This window comes from Triturus cristatus, chromosome 4_1, assembly GCF_964204655.1.
Source record: "Triturus cristatus chromosome 4_1, aTriCri1.1, whole genome shotgun sequence".
Taxonomy (NCBI): Eukaryota; Metazoa; Chordata; class Amphibia; order Caudata; family Salamandridae; genus Triturus; species Triturus cristatus.
The window spans coordinates 462526024-462552740 of record NC_140585.1 but is presented as its reverse complement, the minus strand read 5'-3'; the positions used below and the strand labels follow the sequence as shown (position 1 = coordinate 462552740).

At 44.9% G+C, this 26717-nt stretch overlaps 1 protein-coding gene across 20 annotated transcripts in view; it reads left to right on the top strand.

Moving 5' to 3' along the window:
• EPS8 (EGFR pathway substrate 8, signaling adaptor) overlaps positions 1-26717 on the top strand; it is an 861544-nt gene that overhangs the window by 740029 nt on the left and 94798 nt on the right. For all 20 annotated transcript variants that reach the window (XM_085652654.1, XM_085652642.1, XM_085652660.1 and 17 more), the window contains 2 exons: positions 14090-14201; positions 22612-22752. In XM_085652654.1, the coding sequence (XP_085508780.1) occupies positions 14090-14201; positions 22612-22752 (253 nt within the window). The remainder of the gene's footprint in view (positions 1-14089; positions 14202-22611; positions 22753-26717) is intronic.

The window sequence follows — 26717 nt, the reverse complement described above, 5'->3', positions numbered from 1 at the left end:
TACATTTCTCAGAAATGTTAGGTCATATCTTAAACATGTGTGATACGAGCGGTATTATACATGCATTTAAGAACGTGTGTGCAGGTCTGTTAGCAACTTTTCAAGCAATCCTCTGCATATTTTCATACTTAGTGCACTCTGTTTGGTGGACTGCCGCTCCTTTTAGCACTCGTTGCAGGGATCCTATTTTTGATCCTACTGCTACGATATGACAAGCCAAATCACCAGCGACACCCAATTCACCATGGATAGAGCTCTTTTGGAGATGAAGTGTCGTGAGCGTATCGTCCAAATTTTGGGTTTACCTCGTCTACTATAATTAAACACCACATGGTTTCTGTCATTCAGACCAATCTGGCAAGATTGCATCTTGCCTGTTCTACGCGGCCTGCTCTGCGGTGAAGAATGTGTGCTAGACATCTGTCTAACACTTCCATCAGTCATGCCTACCGATATCGATACTCTGCTGGACCCTGGGTAACGTCCCATGCTCTGTGTCGTCCCCAGCGGCTGCCAATCCAGATGACGGCATTCATTGAGATCTCAGACGCAAATTGCTACTGCTGAGGTACGAGAAGAAACATCAGGCACGTAGGTAACATCCGATTCGAACATGGCTGATTCAACCAATGCTGAATACGATAGTTCACATCTATGTGCAGTTAATCTTCTAAACGAGGTATTCCAACTTTCACCTACAACGGTAGACGACCTTTTGTCTACAGGATTAGAAGATTTCATGTTTTCTCCAGGCCCACACACTGACTTTTGATTCAGGCACACAGTGTTCCGATGAGACTCTGAATTTGGCCTTCATTCTTTTTCAGACAAGGGACTAACTTTGAAACTTTTTTCCTATGATTCATTTTTTTTTCTCCAAATTTTTTTTATTTTTTTTTCATTTTGAGGCACAGTAATCTGTTTATAGTAGAACTATTCATAGAGAAAATAATTCTTTGAAAATCTTCCAGGGACATTATGCCACCTTGTCACATCAACACTTGATTTGGAATGGTTCCTGCCCTTTTTTGTGTATTAACGAGCCATTCCATCATGTGTATATATTTCTGGTTCATTCTTTTTAGCATTTCCAATGCACACATATGCTTAGAATGAAATACTGCTTTTAATATGTACAGCACCTTATGCATAGCAATGGTTTTGTAATGCATTTTTAGGACATATGTTTTTAGATATGTTTGAGCATGTTTTAGCTGATCATGCGATACTCTTTTAGATATGTTTAGTATGTTTGGGATTCAGTAATGTCGTTCGTATGAAACTGGACTGGGTGTTGTGTGTAGATTTAGATTCCGTATATAGGTTGCCCGATTTATGCCCTTATATAGGTACAATTCATATTGCCCTTATTTAGGCATAGAAAATGCAGCCCTTATTTAGGCATTGTCCCTGCTAACCAAATACAGGCATGGTCTCCTACATCCATCAATCCACGTCACAACGAGTTCTTGGAAAACCAGACTCTTAAGCCTTTAGGAATTTCCCTTGCTTGGATATTGATTTCTCCAAGAACTCCTTTATTATGCATGAACATCTATTCCTTAGGGGTTCATTCATGACGTTCCGCTGCCCGACCATTACGTCAATACAGGCATTCCTAAACACCTTTAAGGTGTAAATATACCTGCACTTACCATGGCAAATCATGGTTCCGGTACGGTCCAGTTCGACTGCCTACTTGCGGTTCGCCACGGCAAGTTCAGAAGGAGATAGAGTTCCTGCCTGATGCACTGACCAGACGCTGTCATCCTCCTCGCAGAGAATCCAGCTCCAGTGTTTCTGACTCCCCTTGCGGGGTGTTAGATATCAGGTCCCGGAAAGAGATTCCAACTTCACACATTCTAAGGTATGGAGCAGACTAGAACTTAACCCCTTCGCTGCCAGGCCTTTTCCCCTCCTGTGCCACGCCCTGTTTTCGCTATTTGGGGTAGTGCACGCTGAGGCCCCTGTAACTTTTTGACCACATAAGGTATCCACGCCAAATTTGCATCCTTTTCTTCCAACATCATGGGGATTCTGGAGGTACTCAAGGCTTGTGGATTCCCCTGGAGGGGTCACAGAAATGAGCCAAAATACAGCAAAATGTAGTTTGTTTTTGGGACAATGGGAAAAACGGGCTGCAAATGAAAGCTTCTGGGTTTTTCCCTGCAAGTGTTATCAAAAAAGGGTTTGTGGGGCTGAAATCACCATTTTCCCAGCTTTTAGGGGATACCAGACCTTTGTCAGAAACCCAAAATGTTTTACACAATTTTGGCATTTTTCTGGGACATAGCCTATTTTTGCTATTTTTTGTGCTTTCGACCTCCTTCCAGTTAATGGTAGAAATGGGTACAAAAGCAATAATGGATCCTGGAAAGCTATACATTTTAGAGAAGTAGACAAGCTTCTGAATTCAGCAAGGGGTCATTTGTGTAGATCCATCAAGGTTTTTTTTTATAGAAACTAACAGTCAAATATAGGATAAATTGAAAATTTGTTGAATAAAAAAGACTTTTGTGTCAACGTTTTCACCTGTAACTTCTTCTAATTGTGACAGCTCTTTGAAAGCAATATACCGTTACATCCACTGGACATTTCTGGTTGTGGGGATATATAGGACTTGTAGGTTCACCAAGAACCCGACGAACCCAGAGCCAAAAACTGAGCAGCAACTTGCAATGGTTTTTTATTATGTACCAGGTATATAGTAATTATTCTGTAAAAATGTGTACATGGAAAAATCGGTATGAAAGACACCTATGTATTTCTGAAATGGGAACAAAATATAGAGTTTAGAAACAGTAGATATTTGCACATTTCCGAAATTGGGAATACTCATACTAGCATGAGAATTATCAGTCATTTTTTAGAATGACTTCTTTTTTACACAATGTCTTTCATTTGGAAGGCAGAAATGCATCGAAAGTCAATAGGTAATAACAGTTCCTTTACAAATCTGAATTACCCTAAGTCTCCCGATAAAAATGGTACCTCACTTGTAGGGGTAGGCATAGTGCCCACAACAGGAAATGGCTCAAAACCCAACGTGAACACACCACATTTTCACAATGCAAAATTACCCTTTTTAGGTCTCGGCTGAGCCAGCGCTTTAGCGCTGCTCTGGCGAGAGTTTTAGTAAGCGGCATTTGGAAGTGCAAACTAGTGCTTCTTTGAGGCCTCCAGCTACAGTGCATGTGCGCTGGGCGCGCGCACAATTTGTCATCCATCTGATCACTTTCGCGGGCGCTTTGATGTTCTCAGTGAGCCGCGCAGCCACTGAGAACATCAAAGTGCCCGCGAAAGTGATCACCATGCTACCCCCTCCCTTATCCCACTTCCTGCTACACACACGCACGCACCACTCCCGGCTGATCACTGCGAAAGCGGCCAATGCTTGTTCTATTTGCCCGATGTGAACTATTTGCTTCCTGTTATTTACTATCTGGCTTCAGATAATTGGCAGGCTTAAGCAGTTTACGGAAATGCAGTACTTTTTAATGCGAGCATTTGGAACGGTTGCCTGAAGCAATTTTAACATTTTTCAAAAAGGCATATCACAATGAAAACATAATCTTCCATTAATCTGGTGACAGTGTTTGAAAAGGTTGAACATAACTCACACTTTTAATAGCTGTGCACTTTTTAAATACAGGAATGAAGCACCTGTAAATCTATAAGTGATGGACGTCTGACAATGGGAGGACATCCGAACTTGTAACCACGTGCATATGGCGTTCACTGCCCACGCATTTTTAAATAAGCGCGTCATATTTTGACTGGGAATGTCATACAAGCAACTAGAGCATTTTTCTTCGTCAAAATGAGTGCTAAATAAAGCTCGGTTAAAACTTGCTGTGTGGCAAGGGTAACACATTTTCACTTTCAAGACAAGGAAACCGTAAGCTTTGGCAGCGTTTGGGAGGTCTGCGTGAGTGTGTTTTGGTGACAGTAGGAGCAGAACATGCTGATTGGTACGTATGTTCATTTACAGAGGCGACTGCAGGAAGAAAGTGTTCTTTAAACAAAATTGAGTTTGTGCAATGCGTCTTTGCCAGCATGCATCTGTGTACTTATATACATATTTGTATATAAATATATAGCTGCGTGCGTGTACTTGTTTATGCATCTCTATGAGAATATTTACGTGTGTGTGTAGATCTGTATGTAGCTCTATATGTGCATATATGTTTCTGCAACTATGTATCTGTATGTACATGTGTATGTATCCATGCATACAATTGTGCACAGCTGTTATGTAGCTCTACGTTTCTGTATCTGCGTCTCTTAAAGTGTGCAATCGCCTGTGTGTATCTTTTGGTGTGCATGTGGGCTTAAGTTTGTCTTGCTGCATTGCTCTATCTGGGTGTTGCCGTGTGTGCCAGTGAAGCGGGCATCACTTTGAAGATGTGCTTCTCTGTGTGCGTGTTTGTGCGCCGGTGTTTCATAGTGTGGGTGTGATATCACAGCCGATAGTTGGATATTACGAATGATAGAGCTCGCATTCGGATGTTTAATTCATGTTGCATTACTTTGCTCCGAACATCGCAAAAAATCCATAAATCATTTTCTGGTCCTTGTTTTGTCTACGTGCAATTTGTCATGTTAAATTAGAGGGCCGCTTCTGATCGTCGCGGGTTTCAGTTTAACAAATCGCTGGCTTGGGCTGGCTGTTGGAAGTTCACACCAAGGAGCAGTGCGTGGCTGCACGTCACAAAACTATGGGGCGCAGGGAAGTGGGCGGGCTGTGGTCGGGAGGTGCGGAAGCCAAGTAATGGGCAGAGGTTGTTCTAGGATGTGCCCTGTCAGCCGAGAATGTGCATTGGAATCTCTCTTAGAGGCGCTGACTATCCTTGGCTGTGCAATGGCAGGCCCGTGGTGGGCACAGGGTGCCCTGTCAGTCCGGGTTGTGGCCTGGAAGCTCTCTTATAGGCGCTGACAATCTGTGCAAGCCGTGGAACGTTCCATAGGATGTGAACTGTCAGGCCAGGGGTGTGCACTGGAAGTTCTTATGGGCACTAGTAGCGCTAGGACGTGCACTGGCAGCCCTGTGCTGGGCGCTGGCTGTCCTGAGAGGTGCAGTGGCAGAGCGGTGCACTGTGTGCACTCTTGGCCCAATGCTGTGCACTGAAAGCACTATCATAGGCGCTAGAAGGTCTGGGATGTGCACAGTCAGTCCGGGGAAAGTGCACTGAAAGCCGTCAAGGACGCTGACAGGCCTGAGATATGAAGAGCCAGTTCTGTGACAGGCGGCCTGTGGTGTGCACATCACATCATCACCATGGGCGCTGACATTCTTTGCATGTGCATGGCAGTCATGAGCTATGCGCTGGCACCCCTGTGATGTACACTGTCTGACTGACTGCCATGGCCACCGGCAGGTTCACTTCCAACCCTGAAAGTGCATTGGCACCCCTCACCTGTACATGGGCAGCCCTGGCTAAGCACGATGTGCACGGCGATTGCTTAGTACTGGAGGTTTCGGCGTGCTGGGTGTGCCCGGTGCCCTGCCATGCCCCGGTGACTGCGCTGCAATAAGAGTTGCTATCTCAGTTCCGCTCCTGCTGCAGAGAGAGCAGCTTTGGAGACCCGAAGATGCATTTTTCCATCCGAGTGAGCACGCCCCAGCTCACAGAGCACTCGGCGTTTAAAGATGCATCAAGACCACCGGGGCCAAGTGGTGCATGATGGGAAAGGCCGGCTCCACTGCTGCAAATGAAACCGCCATTCCATACGCGAGCAGTTAATTAATTAATAATCAGTCCAATTATATCTGGGTTGCGGTGCTTTTGTTTTGTGTTTGTCTAGTGGGGAACAGAAACGGAACCCGGGCAGTTCTGAAAAGGGTATTCAAGCCCTGTCTCACAGTCTGAGGAAAAAGTGGTCAACGGACAGAGAAGGGGCAACACGGTTTCTGTAAGAAGGCCGTTGGTTGAAAACAATTATGGGAGTGCACTAGGAGAGGGTTGCAGGACGTATTTGGGTGCACAGAACTGCGTGGAAGGTTTGGTTGACAGGCAATCATTGTTCTTGCACAAGAAAAGGACATTTCCAAGAATTGTAAATCAGGGTGGCGACTGAATGCGTGCCAGCGTTACCGCTCCTCGGTGTAGACGTGGGGTACAGTAGTCAGAGGCATGTCAGGAAAGTAAGACTGTGATTCCTTCCCCTTCAAGCCAGTGGATGGTAATACATTCACCCAGCAGACAGCACCCCGTAAGAGGAGGGCGTGGGAAAGAAACTAATAAAAAATGCCATGTACGGATGACTAATAGCAGCACCCGCAGACAAATGTACACTTTGCACATGCCATATGCAGAGAAACAAATGCGCGCCGTTTGCACCTTACGCCCAATTCCCATTCACACTGAAAAACAAGGAAGGTGGCATTTGCATGTCAAGCGAGCAGGCGCTGCCAAGTGCACACACTGTACGGGAACACAACGAGCAAAATTGGATACTCGCGTGTAGGAAAGAGACGATCGTGCTCAGCATTAAAACACGTTTTTAATGGGGAAAAGATGACCATACTGCTTTCAGGATGCTGCTTTTTTTCTAGGCGTGAAAAAATACACTGGCTCGTGTTGATTTTCACATCCCCTTCAGAAGGGGGGTGTGAAGAGGGAAGATTCTTCCACATCACAGTCCGGCATGTTTTCCTTAGTACTTAAAAGACCACCCCCTGTGTTAATGACTGGAGCCCTTGGGGTGCTCAGGACGGTTGTGATCTTCATAAGAAGAGCATTTGTTGCCGGACTGGTGTTGTGCAAGCAGCTGCAGGGGTTGCTCCCTTCCCCTCCAGCAATTCTGCATCTACGTTCGAACGACCGCTTTCCTTGACGCGGGGCCAGTGCGCTTTATGGTGCAGCCCGCAAGTCACATTGACAACTATTAGGTTCAGTGTACGATACCAGAATAGACGCCGCCGAACACGCTCTGCTCTGCCCCAGCAGCTCTGGGGTCTGTGGAGGGGAACAAACGAGCAAAGAGAAAACAAATCACATCAAAGCCGCCCTCTCTGAGCAATCAGAACAAGCATTTGCAATTCAATAGGTCTCGCAGTTAAACGAGTTTAAGCTATTGGAATTGTAAATGACAATGCCTTTTATTTATGTTTTTAAAACTAAATCAAAAAATAAAAGGCATTGTCATTTACAATCCCAATAGCTCAAACTCACGTAAATGCGAGACCTATTGCATTGCAAATGCTTGTTTAGCAAGGTGCCTAGCTGTAGTTTTTTAACCCTAGCTCTGCCGGCACCTAGGGAAACCTAACAAACCTATACATTTTTGAAAACTAGACACCCAGGGGAATCCAGGATGGGGTGACTTGACTGCCTCCCACCAGGTTCTGTTACCCAGAATCCCTTGCAAACCTAAAAAATTGCCAAAAAAACACTTTTTCCCCATATTTCTGTGGTGGAAAGTTCTGGAATCTACTTGGATCCCCAAATTTCCACCCACCCAGTGTTCCCCAAAGTCTTCCGAGAAAAATAGTACCTCACTTGTGTGGGTCGGCCTAGTGCGCGCGACAGGAAACGGCGCAAAACGCAACGTGGACACACCTCAATTTCGCTGTGAAAAATGACCCTTTTTTGGCAAAGTTCCTAGCTGTAGTTTTTGAACCATAGCTCTGCCGGCACCTAGGGAAACCTAGCAAACCTATACATTTTTAAAAACGAGACCCCCTGGGGATTCCAGGGAGGTATGGCTTGCGTGGATCCCCCAGCGTGTCCTTACCCATAATGCCCTGCAAACCTCAAATTTAGCTGAAAAAATCACCTTTTTCACACATTTTTGTGTGGGAAAGTTGTGGCATCACCGGGCTGCCTCATGCCCCGTTAGAGAGAATTTCAGAAATCACACCGCCATTACATACTCTAGCAGTCAGTAGACTGTACAAGAGGCACATCCAGGCGATAATTCCTGTCCAAGGCCCATTCGTGACAGCACCTCCTATAGGTATTACCACCACAGAGTATCGAAGGCCTTTTCGATGTCTAGAGCTGGTAAGATGGATGTCCATAGTTTCCATGGCATGCAAGACATGAGATAACCTTTGTTAGTTTGTATGTATACCTTGTCTGGCATGAAACTGCATTGATCCGGGTGGACTAGATGGGTTATAACCCTACCCTGACGCATTGCCAGTGCTTTAGCCAGTATTTTAGTATCTACTCCTAGCATTGATAAAGGCAGATAAGAGCCCGTCATACACAGGTCTTTACCCGGTTTAGGGATCTTTATGATTTTGGCCTCATCGATTGTGGTAGAAGTCTCATCTTCCTGGCTGCCCTACAAGGTCTTCAGAAGGCAAAGAAGCAGGTCTGCGTAGGTCTGTGAGTATTCTACCGGCAGACCATCAGGGTCTGGGGACCTGCAGCGGGCCATGCTGGCCACTGCCTCTTTCAGGTCTTCCAGCTGAATCTCTGCATTAAGACCTTCATGTTGGCCGTCAGTGAGGCTGGGGAGCACAAGGTCATCTAAATATTGCTCCAGGACTTATGGGGTGACCCCCACCTCCTCTTTGTATACCACTGTATACCACCGATAGGTGAGCATGGAGGGAGTTAATACTATGCTGTGTTGACACATGGCTGCCATCTGCCTGACGAAGCATGAGAATGATAATGAGGGTGGGGTGTGGGGGGGACGCTCGCGTTTAAGAAGCCAAGCCAATAAGCGACCTGATTTGTCCCCCTCCCGGTGAAGCAGTTGGCGGTATTCACATTGTAGCAGCCAATCTAGTCTGTCCCATATTTCTCCTACCCTACGTTGGGAATGCAGCAGTGTCTCTCCCCATCAAGACTTTGCTTCCTGTAAACAAGCCAGGGTGACTTCCCCCTTGGTCATGTCTCTGTCCAAATGTCTTCTCAACCCTCCCACCATAGAGCAGCATTCCCCACGTGTCACAATCTCTCAGGCTTCCCATTCTGTCCCCCTTCTACTAGTGGATTTCCAGTTGTTATCAAAGTAAGTCCTCCTCACCTCCCTTATCTCTGATCTAAATACATCTTCCTTTAGGGTATCTGGCTGCAATCGCCACTGAGGGACCCGGGGGCAGCAACACTGCAGCATGGTCTGAGAGGTATCGTCCCAGCACCTGCGTATGTAGTGCCATCACTGTGGCCTCACCTGAGGGTAGGAAGCGGTCCATGAGCCCAAAGTATGCCCCCTCAGGGGTGGGGAAGAAATTAGAATGTCCATCATGCACAACTTTTAGCTTGGCAGGATACAGCAACATATATTGCTACTGCATTGCTCTAAATTTGTTTCACACTTGTGAAGGACCAGCCGAGTGTAGTTGGGGAATATGCAAATTGTATGGTTTTCAAAGGCAGAGTCCCCCACCTGCCGGACCACCCAAAGGATGCAGTCACCGTCCCTATAATTGAGGATTTTAGCTATAAGAGTATGGGACGCAGCACCAACCGGAGGGGTCGGGCCAACGCCCGGTGCACTTGCTTGAACAGGGAGGCTTCCGGAAATGTATCCTTAACCCAATTTTCTGGGAACACTTCGGGTGTTCTTCCCTCGGCCACCTCCGGAAAACCAACGATTTGCAGATTACATCTTCGGGAGCACCCTTCTGCATCTTCAGCTCTGCGTTCTGGGATTGCAGTCTTCTCTGAAAGGTCTGAAAGGGCAGTTTTCAATGTCAAAACCTCTGCCTGCAATTCAGTGACAGTTTGCCCCGTAGCTATGGACTGCTCTGCCACTGCCCGGAGGTCCACGATCAGCAGGCCCATGTCCAGAGATACAGCTACTACCTTTCCTTGCACTGCTGTGCCCGAGGCGTCTATGGCCGCAAGCATCTGAGCTCCAGTGGGGTCTGTTTGTGATGTGACAGAGTTTAGCAGGGGGTCCTGTGGTAAGTTTGTCTTCGGTGGTCTGCCCTGCGCCATATATGAGAGATGGCCTGTCCTTTCGCATGGCTCCATTTGTGGAGACTCGCAGCACCACTAAGGAACCCGCTACCTCCCTGTGGAGTCAACACTCCCACTTCTCACACTGTAAGGTGTATGTGGCAGCCACCACTAGGGCGGGGGCGCAAGCACCAAGGCACCACCAGGGAAGCAGCTGGCATCTCACCTGGTGAACATGAGCTGCACTGCACATGGTGGGCATTGTCGGCCAATAGGATCTCTGCCTGCGACCCACCACGCCTAGTAGATTTGAGGCTGAGGGACAAGTGAATCCAATTTGGCAGAGCTGCATGGTCCTAGCCGCTCGGAAAGCTGAATGATCATCTCGCCCTTTGAGCGACCTCACTGCAGTCCATTGAGAAGGGGGGGAGGGGCTATGCACCATTGTGTAGTCAGCGAAATCCCCTGGCAACAGCCACCTCCAGATCCAGTATGGATCCGCAAGCGGGACGTAGGGTGAGTGTGAACCGCAGTGCTGCCCTGTTGCACCGCCCATCTCTCTACATGTCTGACAGAGCTAGGCTGGCCACAGGAGATCACAATGGCTCAAAGGCCACCCAGTACAGGGGGGGGAGGCAGACCGCGCCCCTCCCTCCCCCAAATGTCAGCAAAGCCAGAGTAGGCTCTATTACCATAGCGTAGTTGATGCTAAGCAGCCCCTTGCAAAGGGGCGGCGGGATAGCGGAGCTGCCGCTCTGCCCTCCTAGCGAGCAGCCCCGTAACTTGTTGGAATGTCTTGGATGTAAGGGCAGGGCCTCAATCCACCATGTCAGACATTTCACCTAGTGCACACCAAGTCCGGGAGCCCCAGCTACAGCATGCTAACGCCGGCGGGGTCCCCCACCGTAACAATAAGCAGTCTGTGTACCCAGAGGGCTCAGGTTTGCACCGCTTGAGATCCTGGTCTAGGGTCCCGCCCGTATCTTCAGGTCAGAACAGGCCCCATCACCACGGCACTCACAGTCCAGGTTGTGCACCCACGATGGAGAAGTCCATATGTCGGGGGCTGCCGCCGTGCCCTCCTAGCAGGCAGCCCCGTAGTGTGTGTGATGGCCTCAACATGGGGGTGAAAACCCCACCTCAACTTCTTGGCAGTCCGAGCAGGACTCCACCCCCAAACTCCAATGGCAGTGTCGGGTCACACAGTGCCGGGGATCAGGAACCCCAGTAGGCCGCCGTTGGGCAGACCCTCCGCAGCAAAAAAGATCAGCCACATTCTCCACCCCAATGTACCGAAGCGACTCTAGTGCCTCTCCGGAGCTGGAGGGGTAATCTTCGGGCCGTAACAAGCGGGAGGGGTAGGATTAATGTCAGCAATCAGGCAGGCTGGCACAAAGCTCCCTAGAGTGCGTCTGCCACTGCCCCCATCTTGGACACGCCCTCGCAGGTTTCTTATTTTAATGTACGGTTTGATAATCAAGGGAATTCTAGTTAATAAAGCATGTTAGTATTTACACAGGTTGCATGCCCCTGTATTCTCTAGGGAAGTCTAATTTTTAGAATGGTCTTGAGTTGGCAGGTTATACGGGCCCCCAAGATGCTACTCATCCTGGGGCACAAGTATTTCAGGCATCTTCCATGGAGTCTCCCCAATCCTAAACATTCCCTGACGTCTAACCCATGGGAGTCCACATATGTTTGTAACCCCATCAAATACTAAGAAGAACTTGGATATGGGTTAGCCTTGGTAGTGATGTGTTCCAGTATGAGGAAGACTGAAGGAAGCAACCAATTATTGAAGATGGAAAAATCTGTAAATCTGACATATGTCGTTTCTGGGGTTTTGTGACAACCAGCCATTTGGGCCGAGGGAGGTCTGGAGCCCCATGATTAGGATGTGTAGACAAGAATGTTGCATGTTTTCATACAGCTCAGGAGTAAAACCTGTAACCAAAAGACATAAAACCTAAACCATCATTTTTGCTTGCAGTTGCTTTCCAAATTTCTGAAATGCACTGCTCCCATTTTGCTACCCTGAACTGATAGAAAACCATACATGTCTGGTACCTCCTATGCTCAGGATACACAAAGGAACAAAGCTGGAGGTCAGGTTTTGGCAGAGATATGTCATGTTCAGTGTGATCTTCAGGCCCGCCAGTCAGGGTGAGAGATTACTGGCACCCAGAAAAATAAACCGGATTATGTTTAGCTATTAAACTTGATGTTAAAAATATATGGTTGTACTATATTTCCATGCAGCTTAGGGGTAATTCCAGTCACCAAAAATGGATACCGTAAACTGTCATTTCGCTTTCCATTGCTTTCCAAATTTCCCAAATGCAGTACACCCAGATATCTGTAGGCAATCTTAACCCATGGAAAACCCATACATTTCTGGTACTCCTACATTTGGCAGACAAAGATGGAACAAAGGTGGGGGGATGGCACACCTTGGCAGAGTTGTATTTCTGTGTTAGTGAGGGTTTTTTGAAAAACATGCTAAAAACGTTTTGTTCTGTCTGGTGGACCATTGAAGGTAAGGGTTGTCTGTCACCCAGCAAAAGAAAGCTTAGGATGTATAGATGGTCAAAATATATGGTTGTAGTATATTTCCATATAGCTCAATTATTATTGCTTGGCCACGTTGTCTCATTTTTCTCAAAAGATTTGGAGTCTTCTGTTCTTCAAAATATCTGGAAACTTATTAGAACGGCTACTGCATTATGGTGTATACTCTGGGGTAATTTCTCGTTTGATTAGATCTACGCTGAATTAATTAGACTGGGAAATACATGACACTCCTGAACATATTGAAATCAGGTCTGCTAATTCAAAGGAAAGGAATCTGGTGGTGCAAGACAATAAAGGGTGAAATTCACATTTTTCTCCTATAGCTGTTGGTTAAGTGTAGGTGAGTGTGTAATGTAATAAGTGCTGCCTATTGAGACCAGACAAACATTTACGAAGAGTGATAATGACATTGACACAAAGTATCCTTGCCTGTAAGTATGGCATTGTGTAGGAACCTGTCTGTCTAGGAGAGCCACTAATGTTGAACAGGGCTAAACATGCCAGTTCAAGAGAATATATTGGGAATTGTTTGACCATGAGTGGGGGAGAGGGCTTGGAAAGTAGGGGGCGTCCACGATATGGGCAGATTATCTTTATACACCATTTCTTCCAAATGCTCAAAGTAAGATCTGTTTTTAAAAGCGTGGTATTGGTGTGTAGTGTGTTGATCCTTTCTTCTCACTTGGTGAATCATACAAGTGGGTGCTTAGCGATGCTTGTGTTTTCTGTGAACTGTCAAAACCATTGCTGGCCAAACAATCTAATAGTATGTTTTAGTCAAATACCTTCTTGAGAGCTGTGAATGTATTAATAGTGTTAAACCAGTACACTGTTTAAATGATCACTGGTTGAAAATTAAGAGAAATATTGTCTAGAATTTTATCTGCACTGGAAGAGAAACTAAGTCTAGAACTTTCTCTTGGCTAAAGGAAGGCTTAATTCTATTTTTTCTGCTACCGTACAACAAGTGATACATCATTGATGCTTTGCTTTCGATTTAAACATCTGGTTGTTTATCAACAATTTTGCAATTATGAGTGTGAGGCTCAGTGGCTGCGTAGATTCTCAGCTGAAGCTGGTTGGCTACTAATTGGCTGTCCATAAATGAACCTGTGTGGGGGGGAGGGGATATATATATTTATATATGTTTTGTGCATTGACATTATAGAGTGAAATAAAATTGCATCTTCAGACCAGCAGTTGGATCATTCAGTACCAGTGCAATAAAAGACAATTAATCTTAACTGTTTAATTGCCCATGATGTTGCCCTGTAGCCACTGATGACCGCCTTCTAAAGTGATGCTCATTTTGTGCAGTGTTATGTAGTTTTCATGTATGAACATGTGCAGAAGTGTGGTTTGGTTTACGGTTAGGGGAAATGGTTTGCTTCTGTATATCACGTTCTACTCTGTGATCTAAAAACCTGTGCATTTTTAATATATCCGCCTTTTTAATTTAAATGGACATGAATATGTTGATTTGTATAGTGTACTAATCACCTGGAGTCTTAAAGTGTGAGGTAGAGTTGCTGTCTAAAACCTTATGAATGCAATTTGTTTTTTATTGCATCTGTGGCTAATCACTTACAGCTCATAGTGACAGCTGAATTAGGTAGGTTGCAATTTGGAAATAAGATAATCTCTTTTTTCTTTAGAAATTATGAAGCACAAAATAAAGGACAGGCCAAAAGATATGCCAAATCCCAGTATGACTTTGTGGCAAGAAACAGCAATGAACTTTCTGTCATGAAGGATGACCTTTTGGAGGTAATTTGCAGCAGATTGGCATTAGTTATTGCAAAGACTGATTTAAGAATGTATATCTTATATGCCTACATCCATTCCAGATGTAAGAACAACTGTGACTTAAAGTAATTATGGTATTCACCTTATGTTTAAAGATTTCTTCCTGAAAAGTGATGCAGATGTTCTTAAAACTTCTAATTGACTAAATGCGTTTGGATTCTCTAAGATTATTCAAATGAAGTGACTGGCTTCACCTATAAATGTAGAACGAGTGACCACAGCCTTCTTGGACCACAGTTTGAAGAATGTTACATAAGTAAAGTAATGACAAGACTTGATGGTTATCAGAACATTAAAATTCATTTTATGCAGCACCACCATGTTGAAGAATTTTTCATTCCACACAACTCTATTTGTCGAGGTGAGCAAATGGTGAATGAAGCGACATCTAACTTTGTTTTTACCTCCTTAGCTCCTGTGGATGATCGTATGTGTTGCAGAATACAATGAATGAATGAATGAATAATTCTTTTTGCAGCAATGTTGTTAGATGTGATCTCCTGAAAGCGATGGTGGTTGTGCAATTGGCCTTTATAGCAGTGTTTGTTCGCTTTCCTCCTCTTTGAGGTTCTTCTCTGTTCCAGTCCATCTGGTATTTGCAAAAGAAAATATTTAAAATGTTTAAATACAAAATTGGGAAATGAGTTATATTCTTGATACTTTCTGGTCATTGCCAATGAGGAGTTCAACATGATCAGATCCTCCAAACCTAACAGAATCAGTAGTATATAGTTTCTCTCTTTGTTTACACTGCTGATCATATACCCGTCCTGCACCTAACCATCAGTATTTTTGCTTCATGATATGCATGCAGCACTTGCACTATCAAATTGAGGATTGTTTGGTTTGAACATCATATTTTCATGGGTATTGTCAATGATTCTGCCAAAGAACAGAGCACCTCTCACAAAATTCAAGTTCAGTTTATCATCAAGGCAGCAAAGAGAATCCCAAATGTCCCTGCTGGCTTTCTCCAAGGACTATAAGATATGTCCCCAATTGATCTCACCCCTTGAAAATATTCAAACGGATTCTGAACACAATGACTATCTCAACTCCTTGTTCAGAATGAAGATTCAGTACAGTGGTGAGTAATAACGGGGCTTTGATCCAGCACTGGAGAAAATGTCTGTGCAAATTTAAATAAAATGATGACTTGTGCAATCCACTCAAATAGCTCAAACAAATCAGATTTGTTTTCATAATTCTTGATTTTTCTTTTGGATTAAAGTGATGCCAGTTGTCCTACAGATTATCTTTTTCTTAATGTTTCATGTGCAGTAAACTCTTTAGACCTCTTCATGTCAATAGGCATTTCAAATTCAATAGTTCCGAAATGCCCTTCGAAACAACAACAGAAGTTCACAAGTCTTTCAAAAGTAACATCATCTCCTGACGTAATTGTGTTATATTTTAACCGTGGTTAGAACCAGCTGAAATGGTGGTGTTGAGATCATATGCATAGATTTATTTATTGAATTATGACTGAGTGACCTGCCAGAGCTCTGTAAGTTGCCACCCTTCTCTGCTAGGTTTTTTTCGGTGAAGACTTTACTATCATTGGCATGGGCTTCTGGCATATGACCACAGGTTACTTTTACATCAGTCTTCCCACGGCTTCATAAAATGCATTGTGTGTCAAAATGTATCTATATTGTGTTCCATAAGAACAGTGAACTGCTCTTATCTGAGAGCAGTGCTGTGATCCTGTAATACAAAAAAAGAGGGTGAAGCTATAGCCTGGTACAATCCTTCAATATTTTGTTTGATTGATTCTGTTAACCACAGATTCCTCCCCTTTGGAACATTCCGCAGGCATCAGGCTGGACCTAGATCCATAAACCTTTCAGCAGTGTTCCTGCACGCCGCTTCATGGTGGTATGCAGCTTTGCATTGGCTCCACACCACCCCAGAAATGTCAGAGTGAAGCCACATATAAGTGCCACCCTTGCTTGCTCGGTTCCTTTCTTTCCACGCCTTCTGATGTTGATTCTGAGCCCCAGTCCCACTTTAGTCAACTTTTCAACTCTAAAACAAGAAGATCCAGCGTGCTAGGGAGCATTGTTCCCTCCTAAAACTACTGTTTCAAACCATGCCTTGACTGTAGGAAACAGATTTCAATCATGTACCTGCACAAAGTATGTCTCTGGTGCTTGGGCTTGGGGCACTACTTGAAGTTGTGCAACAAAAGTGTTCTAGTTCACCTGAAAGTGATCAATTACCTGGAAGCAAACCTGTATGTTGACAAATACAAAAAGTAGTTGTGGGCTTTATGCTGTAAGTCAAGAGCACTGAATTGCGGCTGTAGGAGGTCAGCTTTGTGTTCAGAATCCTCCGGTAAGTCTAAATCTAAACATGAGCATAAAGAAGAAGTGGGACTTGATCCCCATTCTGCCAGTCTCTATCCAAAGATAAGGCACAAATGAGTCCAGAATGTCAGGCTCACTCCCTCTGGATCTCAAGTTACTGAACCGATTCCTCAGCTGATCCGGCTGCGCCCCAAATTATCCATATCATTAGCAATGCATATTAAAGTCTTTAACAAGGCCATGTTGCAGATATTTGATACTCTTCTGTCTCCCTCTGGCATGCCTTCAGCCCCAAGCGTCTTCTGCAGGAGCCTTCAATCAGACTTAAGCCAGCAGACCCAAACTTGGTGCCATCTCACCCCCACGCACCTGTATTAAACTCTGTACCAGATCCTATACAAACTTCCACCGCAGCTCCATGAATTGGCTGTCCTGTTGATGCCAGTACTGACAGCACAGGTGAAGGGTCCAGTGCTGGTTCATATATCAGACCCCAAACAGATTTCAGCACAATCCCAAGCAATGTCGCACTACGAAATCACTAAGGCGCACCCAGTCACAATACAGCCTGATTCCAATCCTCTGCTCTTACTAGAATTGACATGCTTACAATTGCTCCATTATTGTTTTGGCTCTGGTTATGATCAAAACTTGCTACCACCCAGAGTGCTTCATTTGCAGTTGTAATTCAGTGTGATGCTGAAGTCCTGAACTTACAACTAACCTCTATTGGGATTAAGGCAAATGTCCTTATGGAAAATGTACAGCCTGGGCCGGCAGCATTTAAGCACTTTCTCCTGTTATGTGAAGCCCTCACAGTCCCTTTAGGGGGGGTCATGTGTCCTAGAGGTTGCCAAGAGGTTCTGCACCTCTGGAGGTGGCAGGAGCATCAGGGCATTCCCCTGGCAAGTTCCTTAAAAGCCAGGGTGAGTGCACTCAGTCAAAGGTGTTAGTTGGATCACAAATATCCCCTACACCCTAAAGTGTCACAGGACATCTTTTGTCATTGGGGAGAACCCTGGCTAGATCTTTTCACCACTGTAGAGGGCACACTGTGTCAAAAGGTTTTGCCCTTTTGGAGTTTCAACAAAGATACTCGCAGTGAGATGCATTCCGGCTAGAACGGTACATGGGACTCCTGTATGCTTTCCTGCCCCTGTCTCTCCTGCCCCGAGTTCTGAAAATTATCAGGAAAGGCCAGGCCCAAGTCGGCTAAGTGGCTGTGGGTTGGGCCAAGAGAATATGATACTAGGAAATTCATGTCATTAGCATCTACCCTCTAATCACTACATAGGATCTCCTGTCGCAGCAGCAAGGTAGGGTCCTCCACATGAGCCTGTGCAATCTACACCTCTATTAGACCTCGCATCCTTGGCGTGGTTCACCCCCAACCCTCCTGTTTTGCTGACTTTTTTGCTGGCTTTAGGACTCTGCACACTTTACCACTTCTCACCAGTGCTAAAGTGCAGGTGTTCTCACCTTAAAATAGGGTAGACTTAGCTTACACCCAGTTGGCACATGTAATTTCCTTGTAAGTCCTTAGTAAAGTGGTACTGCATGTACACGGGGCCTGGATATTAAGTACTGCTAGTGGGACTGCAGCACTGATTGTGCTACACATTTATGTAGCCCTTCACACATGTCTCTGGGTAGCCGTTGCAGCCTGTATGTACAGTTTTTAAACTGCCATTTCAACCTAGCAAAATAAATCCTTTGCCAGGCCTAAACCTTCTGTTGTAATACATAGACGTCATCCCTAGGGTAGGCCCTGAACATTCCAGTAGACTGGGTGAAGTGAATTTTAAAAGTAGGACATGTACTTTTAAGTTTTACATGTCCTGGTAGTGAAAAACTCCCAGCTTCATTCTTTACTGTGGCAAGGTCTACCTCTCCCATAGTATAACATTGGAGCTATCTTATTAAATTTAATAAACTGTAATTCCTTATTGGGAACAGGTAGACATGTCAAGTTTGGTGTCTGAAGAATGGTAAAGTAAGATTTTTCATCACAATTCTTAAAAAGCCACTTTTCGAAAGTTGTCATTTTCTTGTGCTAACCATTTGGTGCCTACAGCCTGTTTCGGGGTCACATGACTAGGTATAGCTGGCAGTTGGTCTTGTGTATTGCTCCCAGACAGTGAGACAAAGGGAAGATAGATGTTGGGAGGGAGTATGGGCCACTGAGTTAATGAGGGTGATGAACTATTATCCACCACACTTGCACATCACAAATGCACTGCCTGAGCACTCTCACAAATGGACTGTCTCTAGTCTATTGTGACCTCCTAGGCGAGCTGGGCACCAGGTATAAACTTTGAACCTCAGACCCCAACTCTTTAGTACACATCTGGGCCTGTGAACCCTGCCAGGAAGAAGGAATGCTGTGCTGCTGAAAGGACTTATGCTCTGAAGGACTGCTGCCCTGCTGTACTGACTTGCTTCCTCTTTCCTGGGTGAGAAGGACTAGACCTGCATCTGTTAAACCCAAGACCCCAGAGGGACTCTTATTCGTGGCTGGCCTCCTGACTAAAGACTCTGGAACAGAAGGCTCCAACAACCATGAACCCAGCACCTGGACTCTGCCATCTGAGAGTCCTACCCTGTAGGTGGTGCCACTCTTTTCCTGACCTTTAGAAATGGGCCTGAAGGTGCTAGGGCAGTCCATCTGTGGATCCAGCAGAATTGAAGCATCTCTGCTACGCGGCACAACCCAGAGCAGAACCGACACAATGCTTCTGCGTGGACTTTCTCGACTCAAGGACTTTGCATCTCAGTCCACTGCCACATTGAAACCACCTCACGACACATCCCAATGCAGGCCCTTGCATCGCAAGCCTCTCGTTGATTGCAGCCTTGATGGTGACGCAGTACTGAGCATCGCAAGCTCTGCAGCTACTTCAGAACCAACCTGTGCGTGATGCATCCTCAACTCAGGGCTTTGCATTACAAACTGCCTTGTCGATGATGACACAGGACCTTGCTTCGCGGCCTAGCAGCTCCTTCCAACTGATGCTATACGACGCACCGCCGAACAGGACCCAGCATCGCCTCGGTTGCGCTATGTACACTCAACATGTGACTCCACAGCTGTCCGCATCCGGGATTTAAGGTACTCTTGTTCAGCAGGCCTATCTGGTTCCCTGTAGCCGGCGCGTGCACCATCATGGTTGACCTGTACCTGTAACTTTGTCCCGGTCTCGTGCAACCAGATATCCACTGTTGACGCTTTGTGCTTTATGGTGCTATGTTTTCTGAATTTTTAATTGCATAGCTTCGATTCTACTGATTGGATTTTTGTTTTTTTGATGTTGTTTATTTAATGAAATTTACTCTATTTTTATAATTTTGAGTGGGATTTTTCTTGTGTTGTGTTTTTACTTTTATTACTGTTTGAAGTGCTGCATAAATACTTTACAAATTGACTCCAAGTTAAGCCTGACTGCTCTGCTTCCAAAGGGTTGAGCGCAGGTTAATTTTGGGTTGCTTGCGGCTTCACCCTGACAAGGATTGTGGTTAATGCTTGAGTAGGTCAACCACCGAGTAACCCAATTTCTTGCAACCTCCATATGTAGAGATTGAGCAGGTGCACTTAAATGCATTCAATCTGCCACCTGAAGTGGTAGATGTCATCCTTATTGCCAGGTGTCCTTCCACAGATACATGTACGCCAGGTGCTGGGACTGATTTGAGTCTTGGTGTGAAGTCCACAAGAAAGACCTCTTAAAGCTAAACTGTCGGGTGTCCTGTTGTTCAGTTTGCCTTTGCCCAGCGGTACCTTGCTGTGGGAATGACTAAAGTTTATCTGTCAGCCCTTTCACCCATTTTATCTTTAACCAACTAACTGTTATTTTTTAAATAACCTGTTGTGATGCAGTTTTTTAAAGATGATGCACTGCTGCTCTTTACATCTTTTGACCTTGAAGACTGTCTTCCTCATTGTGATCAATTAGGCTTGTCATCTGAGCGAACTTCAGGCATACTGCAGTACCTTTTTTCCTGACCTAAATTCGTCACTCCTTTTCAATTTGGGCAATCCATCACTCTTACAGCATACTTTGCTCCTCCTCAACTCTCAAAAGAGGAGAAGACGCCCTATTGATGTGACTCCAAAATAACTTTAAGCTTTTACATCGATCATACCAAGGGCCATTGGGTGGATGAACAGCTTTTTTTTAAGGGTTGTCCAGGGCGAAGAAACTGAAGTGCTGAAGAAGATCAAGCGCGACTGGGCCCATGTCATTCTTGTGGCTCCGGATTGGGCATGAAGATTCTGGTACCCCGAGCTGCTCAACATGGCCATCGATCCTGCGATCCGATTGGGAGGATCTTCTGTCACAGCAGCAGGGGACGGTCCTCCACCCGAACCTGTCCAGCCTCCACCTCCTTGCGTGGAGATTGAGCGGCGGCAGTTGTCGTCGTTTGACCTGCCTTCTGAAGTCTACGATGTTATCTTGGCAGCCAGGCGTCCCTCCACTAAGATGGTATACGCCTGTCGATGGAACAAATTTGTGGCATGGTGCACAGCAAAGACTGCCCCTTTCTGCCCCTCTTTCTGTAGTCATCTTGTTCCTCGTTTCTCTGATCTGGCAGGGCTCTAAAGGGCTACATCTCAGCCTTTCTTAGGCTTCCTGATCAGCCTTCTTTTTTCAAGTCCCCTGTTGTAAATAGATTCCTTAAGGGCATTACTCATCTTTTTCCTCCTATTCCCTTCGTTATGCCCCAGTGGGACTTGAACTTGGTTCTTAACTATCTTATGTGTGCTCCCTTTGAGCCACTACATAATTGTCCTCTCAGGCTTTTTTCACTTTGAAAACTGCCTTCCTTGTTGTCCATCATCTCTGCTCGCATGATGAGTGAGCTCATAGCGCTTCCTTCCAAGCCACCCTTTCTGCCTGTTCATCCGGACAAGGTCGTCCTCAGAACTAGACCTTCCTTTCTTCCCAAGGTGGAGTTACTTCTTTCCACATTGGCCAAACCATCACTTTGCCCACCTTCTTTCCACCTCCGGATCCTTCAAAAGAGGAAGAGAGGCTCCACCGTCTGAATCCAAAACATGCGCTTTCCTTCTACTTGGATCGCACAAAACGATTCCGGGTGAATGCCCAACTCTTTGTGGGTTACGTGGGCGCTAAGACCATCTCCAGGTGGTTTGTTCTGTGCATCAAAGCCTGATATTCTTTAGCATAAAAGGAGCCTCCATTGGGACTGCGCGCCCATTCCAGCAGGGTGACGGCAGCTGCCACTGCTTTGGGACGAGTCCCCCTAAATGACATCTGTCAGGCAGCTACGTGGGCATCTCTGCACATGTTCAGCAAACATTACTGCCTGGACAGCCAAGTCCGGAGAGACTGCTTCTTTGGCCGTTCTGTTCTCCAGGACTTTCTGCTGTGAAGTTAGTTCGCAGGCCCACCTCTGGGGTTGGTATTGCTGGGGTATCTATTCTAAGGTAAGGAATCTATAACTAACTAATTATTTCTTTCAGATGAACAAGTTACTTACCTTCGGTAAGAATATATCTGTAAGAAACGTAGGTTAGTTATAGATTCCTTACCGCCCCACCCATCCTCCCCGTTCTGCGAACTGACTTCTACGGTTAAGGTCATCCTTTCAGGGCCCTAGTTTTGAGCCACAGTGGTCAGTGTCTTGCATGGCTCTGCACTACTGATGTGGAAAGTCGTGTACAGAACTGAAGTCAGCGCGCAAGGGCGGCGTCTATGTAGCTACCGCAATGTCATCCCAGGGACCACGTCGACAAACGCAGAGTCGACCGACACCCCTTTCCAACGTGCAGGGGAACTGCTGACGAAAAACATTCCGGATCCAGTCCGACGCCTGGGGGTAATTCTAAGGTAAGGACTATAACTAACCTATGTTTCTTACAGATATATCGTTACGGAAGGTAAGTAACTTTTATTGTGTTTATATTGAGAAGTGCATAGCAAATGTGTAAGTATTGTTCGAATTGCATACAATAGCTTTTTTCTCAAGGTGTTTTAATTTTCAAAGGCAATCTCATCTGAAATTTAAATTAAACTAGTCTTATTATGTGACTTATTTCACAGATTATTGATGACCGCAAACAGTGGTGGAAGGTTCAGAATGCAAGTGGCGCTTCTGGCTTTGTGCCAAATAACATCTTGACTGCTGTGAAACCTCAGGAATCTGGAGGACGAACAGAACCCCTATACAGTCATACAATACAGGTAACTATCAGCATTTCATTGGTAGCGCTTTTTCTATGAGGTCCACGTTCAGTGAAAAGTTGCTTTTCGTAAAGCCTTTAGACTGTATTTGTTCTGTGTAAATTCCAGGCTGTCACAGCTAAACTTGGGCATTGTGGCAAAAAGATGAATGTTTGTGGATTATAGTTGAATGTTGTAAGGGATATTGTTAAAAAATGATGCTCACTAACTAATAGAGAATGGTTCAGTTTGATCAGTTTTCATGTCTGTTTCCTTTGGCTGATCTGGATTAGGTGATCAGGTTAATTTATTCATCTAATGTTTTCTTTCTAGAATATTAAAAATGCATAGAATTGATTAGTTTGTCGTAAACTGCGAGTTTGACAAATGAGTGTTTGGCCTCTACACTGTTGCACTCGGACACTTTATGGGGCCATATTTCAATTGATTGATAATGTCATGTTGTCTTAAATGTATTCCAAATAAGAGCTCTTCTTTTTCAAAATGTTAATTTTGTTGTGCATTGGTTTGATTTATCCATGGCCATCGTTTGTTAAAAGCTGTTGATGCCAAAGAAGGAGTTTGAAATTTTCAAGGTAGGACTTGCTGCTTTCCTTCTAGTGCAGTGATCCTAGTGTACTTGCTTCTTGAGTGTTGCAGTGGGTTTAGATTCTACGACTCCCTCGCTTTTCAACCCATTCCTTGTCTTTATAGCTTATAAATAAGTAACAAAATGCATAGAAATCCTGGCCATGTACAGCAGCTATGATATATATACATGCATATACATAAGCATTTGGGTATGTATGTGTATCCCAACTTTGCCATTGAAATCACTTTTGTTAGTTCCTGCAAGCTCACTGCTACCCTTACTCTGTCCACCTTTTCCTCTGTATACGATTAATATCCAACCCATCAGCGCCAAGGTAAGTTTCATTTGTTTTTTAAAGCTATATACCACACATTTCCTCTATGGATTCACAAACTCGTCACACTGGCAAGGAGAAATACAACATGCCCACTAGTTGTGAAAAGTCCATGTTTTCAGACCTTTCCGAACCTTTAAATATTTGACATCTACCATAACTGACTGTTTTGTCATACAAGTACAGTAACGGGAGAACTGTTTGCCATGAGGATAAATATAAAATACTTTATTCGTGTAAGATATCTTTTAGCATCTAATACAGCTTAAACTTAGCAAATAGCACTTGCTGATGCTTCCCTTGCAAGAATGGAAAGGAATCGGGCTTTGCAGAGAATTAATTTAGTCATTGATTAATCAGATGAGACAGGCAAACTAGCCAGGACCCCTTGTGGCTGTAGAGGTGGGCGAGCCAACCAATGAATGGAGAGCTGAGCCAAGGGTCGTCTCTCGCTCTAAGAGCATGAGCAGGAGCTGGGCCCTCAAAATATTTAACTTGTAAATTATGCAGCAAGCTAGAATATGGTAAAGTGTCTTCAGAATTCAAAAAGCATATTTCATTAACACATGAAAGCATTTCACCTGCATAAATCAGATTGTATTTCTGCGTTGAGAAATATTTATCAAAAAATGATTGTTTTTAAACTGACACTGAGAAACATTCCTACACCCGCCCTAATGACAATCCTATTTGTAAATTAAGAGCAAAGTCAGTCGCCATATGTACCCTATATGGCTACTGGAATCTTGTACAGTAAATAGTTTATTAATTGAAACGTACAAAGTTTTTGGACAGTGTACAGTCTGTACTCGGGTATTTGACAATGCTCTGATATCTGGTAATGGGAAACAAGCATTTGCAATGCAATAGGTCTCGCATGTACGCCAGTTTAAGCTATTGGCATTGTAAATTAAATGAAATAGTGTATTTAATATAGAGCACAGCTACCCAGACTAGAGAGTCCTGGCGCGTGACAACGGAAGGAAAACATGCATAAACGATCCTTTAGTTATTAAAAAGCCAGGTTTTTAGGTTCTTCCTGAAGGATAGTAGGTCTGTGGTTAGTCTCAGACTCAAGGAGGCTATTCCATAATTTTGCAGCTAGAAAGCCGAAGGATCTGCCTCCAGTGCGGGCACGGCATATTTTGGGCATGATGGCAAAGTTGCCATTAGAAGATCTTAGGGGTCTAGATGTAATGTAGCGATTTACGCGCTTATTCAGGTAGCTGGCGTCTAAGCCGTAGAAAGCTTTAAAGAAGATGGTCATTGGTGTGAAGTAATCCGTTCCTTTATGCAAAGCCAGTGTAGAGACTTTAGAGTAGGGGTCATACTAGATCTGGGTTTAGACCTCAAGATAGCTCTGGCCACTGCGTTTTGTAACAATTGTAGGCGCTGGGTAAGAGATTTGGGAAGACCGAGGTACAAGCTGTTGACATAGTCAAGTTTTGACGTCACCAGAGCCTGCACCACGATCTTTCTGCTGTCAAGCGGTAACAGCAATGACAATGCGTTTTATTTATGTTTTAAAAACCAAAACATAAATAAAAGGCATTGTCACTTACAATGCCAGTTGCTCAAACTCGCGTAAATGCGAGACATATTGCATTGCAAATGGTAGGCATCACGGACAAGGAGAGGGAAAGAGAGTGGGCGGATGGGGGGAGGCACGGACAACGGGAGGGTGGAGGGGTAAAAAAGGCATAGACAACGGGAGGGGGGTAAAGAAGGCACGGACAATGGGAGGGAGGGCGGTGTTGTAAAGAAGGCACCAAAGCATGTCGTGTCTGCAGTAAGAGAAACTCGAAAAAGAAAATAGTGCTTAAAGACAAAACAGTACCGTGTAACAACCGAAGTAAAAGGGCCAGTCGCCATGGGAGGTGACAAATGAAGACGAGGCAATACTAAGGAGGGACTAACAAGCCTATTTACAAATCGGAAGCCAGCATTTAGGAAGGACAATGACACAAGCCAATGGCCAATATGGGCAGTGAGTGTGTGGGGCGTCTATTCCCTACTCCACTACAACAAGTATCGCAATGCACGCTGACTCTAAGCTCGATGTAAAAAGGAGGGTCGGTGACAAAGTATTTGCCTAGGACCACACAGTTTGGTCAAGCTGGGGATTCGGGATTGATAACAGATTTTCCACTTTCACACTGTGCAATTTAGCCACTAGAAAGGTATCTCTTTTTTGCATCAAAGGTTAATGTTTTGTTGTTATTGAAAGAGGCGATTAGGGCATGGGTGACATGCCTTTTATTTTGGGATTTTTTAGGCAGTCTCACATGGCGCAGAACTTGCCGTAAGGCATCTGCGCGCTTCGCTACAGGCACAGACTATTTTACACATTTTTATGACACAGATGTGATGGATGCAGAGCCAAGGCCGGGATTCAAACGTGGTTCCCAATGTTACATGGGCTGCATTTGTTCCTTCTCAGTCACCCCCTCTCCCCTGAAGGCTTGACTCGTTTTAGGCTTGAGATTCCAAGAGGACCAGGAGCTGAGCCAGGCATCTGGCTTGAGCTTTCAGTGGCTCGCCCACCTCTATGTGGCTGCTTCAAAGAGGTTTTAAGAAAGTTCCAGGTCAGGAAAAAGTTGTTACATGCATATGATTATCCTTCACTTGCCAATAGCCTCCCTTCTGAACTCGGTGTTGAAGTTTGTTTTTGTGTGTGTTTACCACAAAAGCAATCCCGGGGGTTTTTTAGTGCACTCCATATTGGAAAATGCACTGTCAGAAGTAGATTGGTTGCACTGAGAACATCCTTCACCTTCGGTATGGCCATCCACAGATCACAGCGTTAGTCTGCAGCCACATTACTGTCCTCTTTCAAATGTACAACACTTCTAGTTTTTTTACATTTCCTTTGTATATCCTGGTTTGGTGAAGTAACTTTGTGTGCTGTGTGCGTTTCCATTAAAAGCCATAACTTTGATATGTATCAGGTTTCCTTCAATAATTTGTGGATATAGTGCACCTGGCATAAAACGTTGCTATTGCCGAATCTTGCATGCGTGTGTTTGTTAGCCTGCATTTGAGTGACGTATAAGATGAACA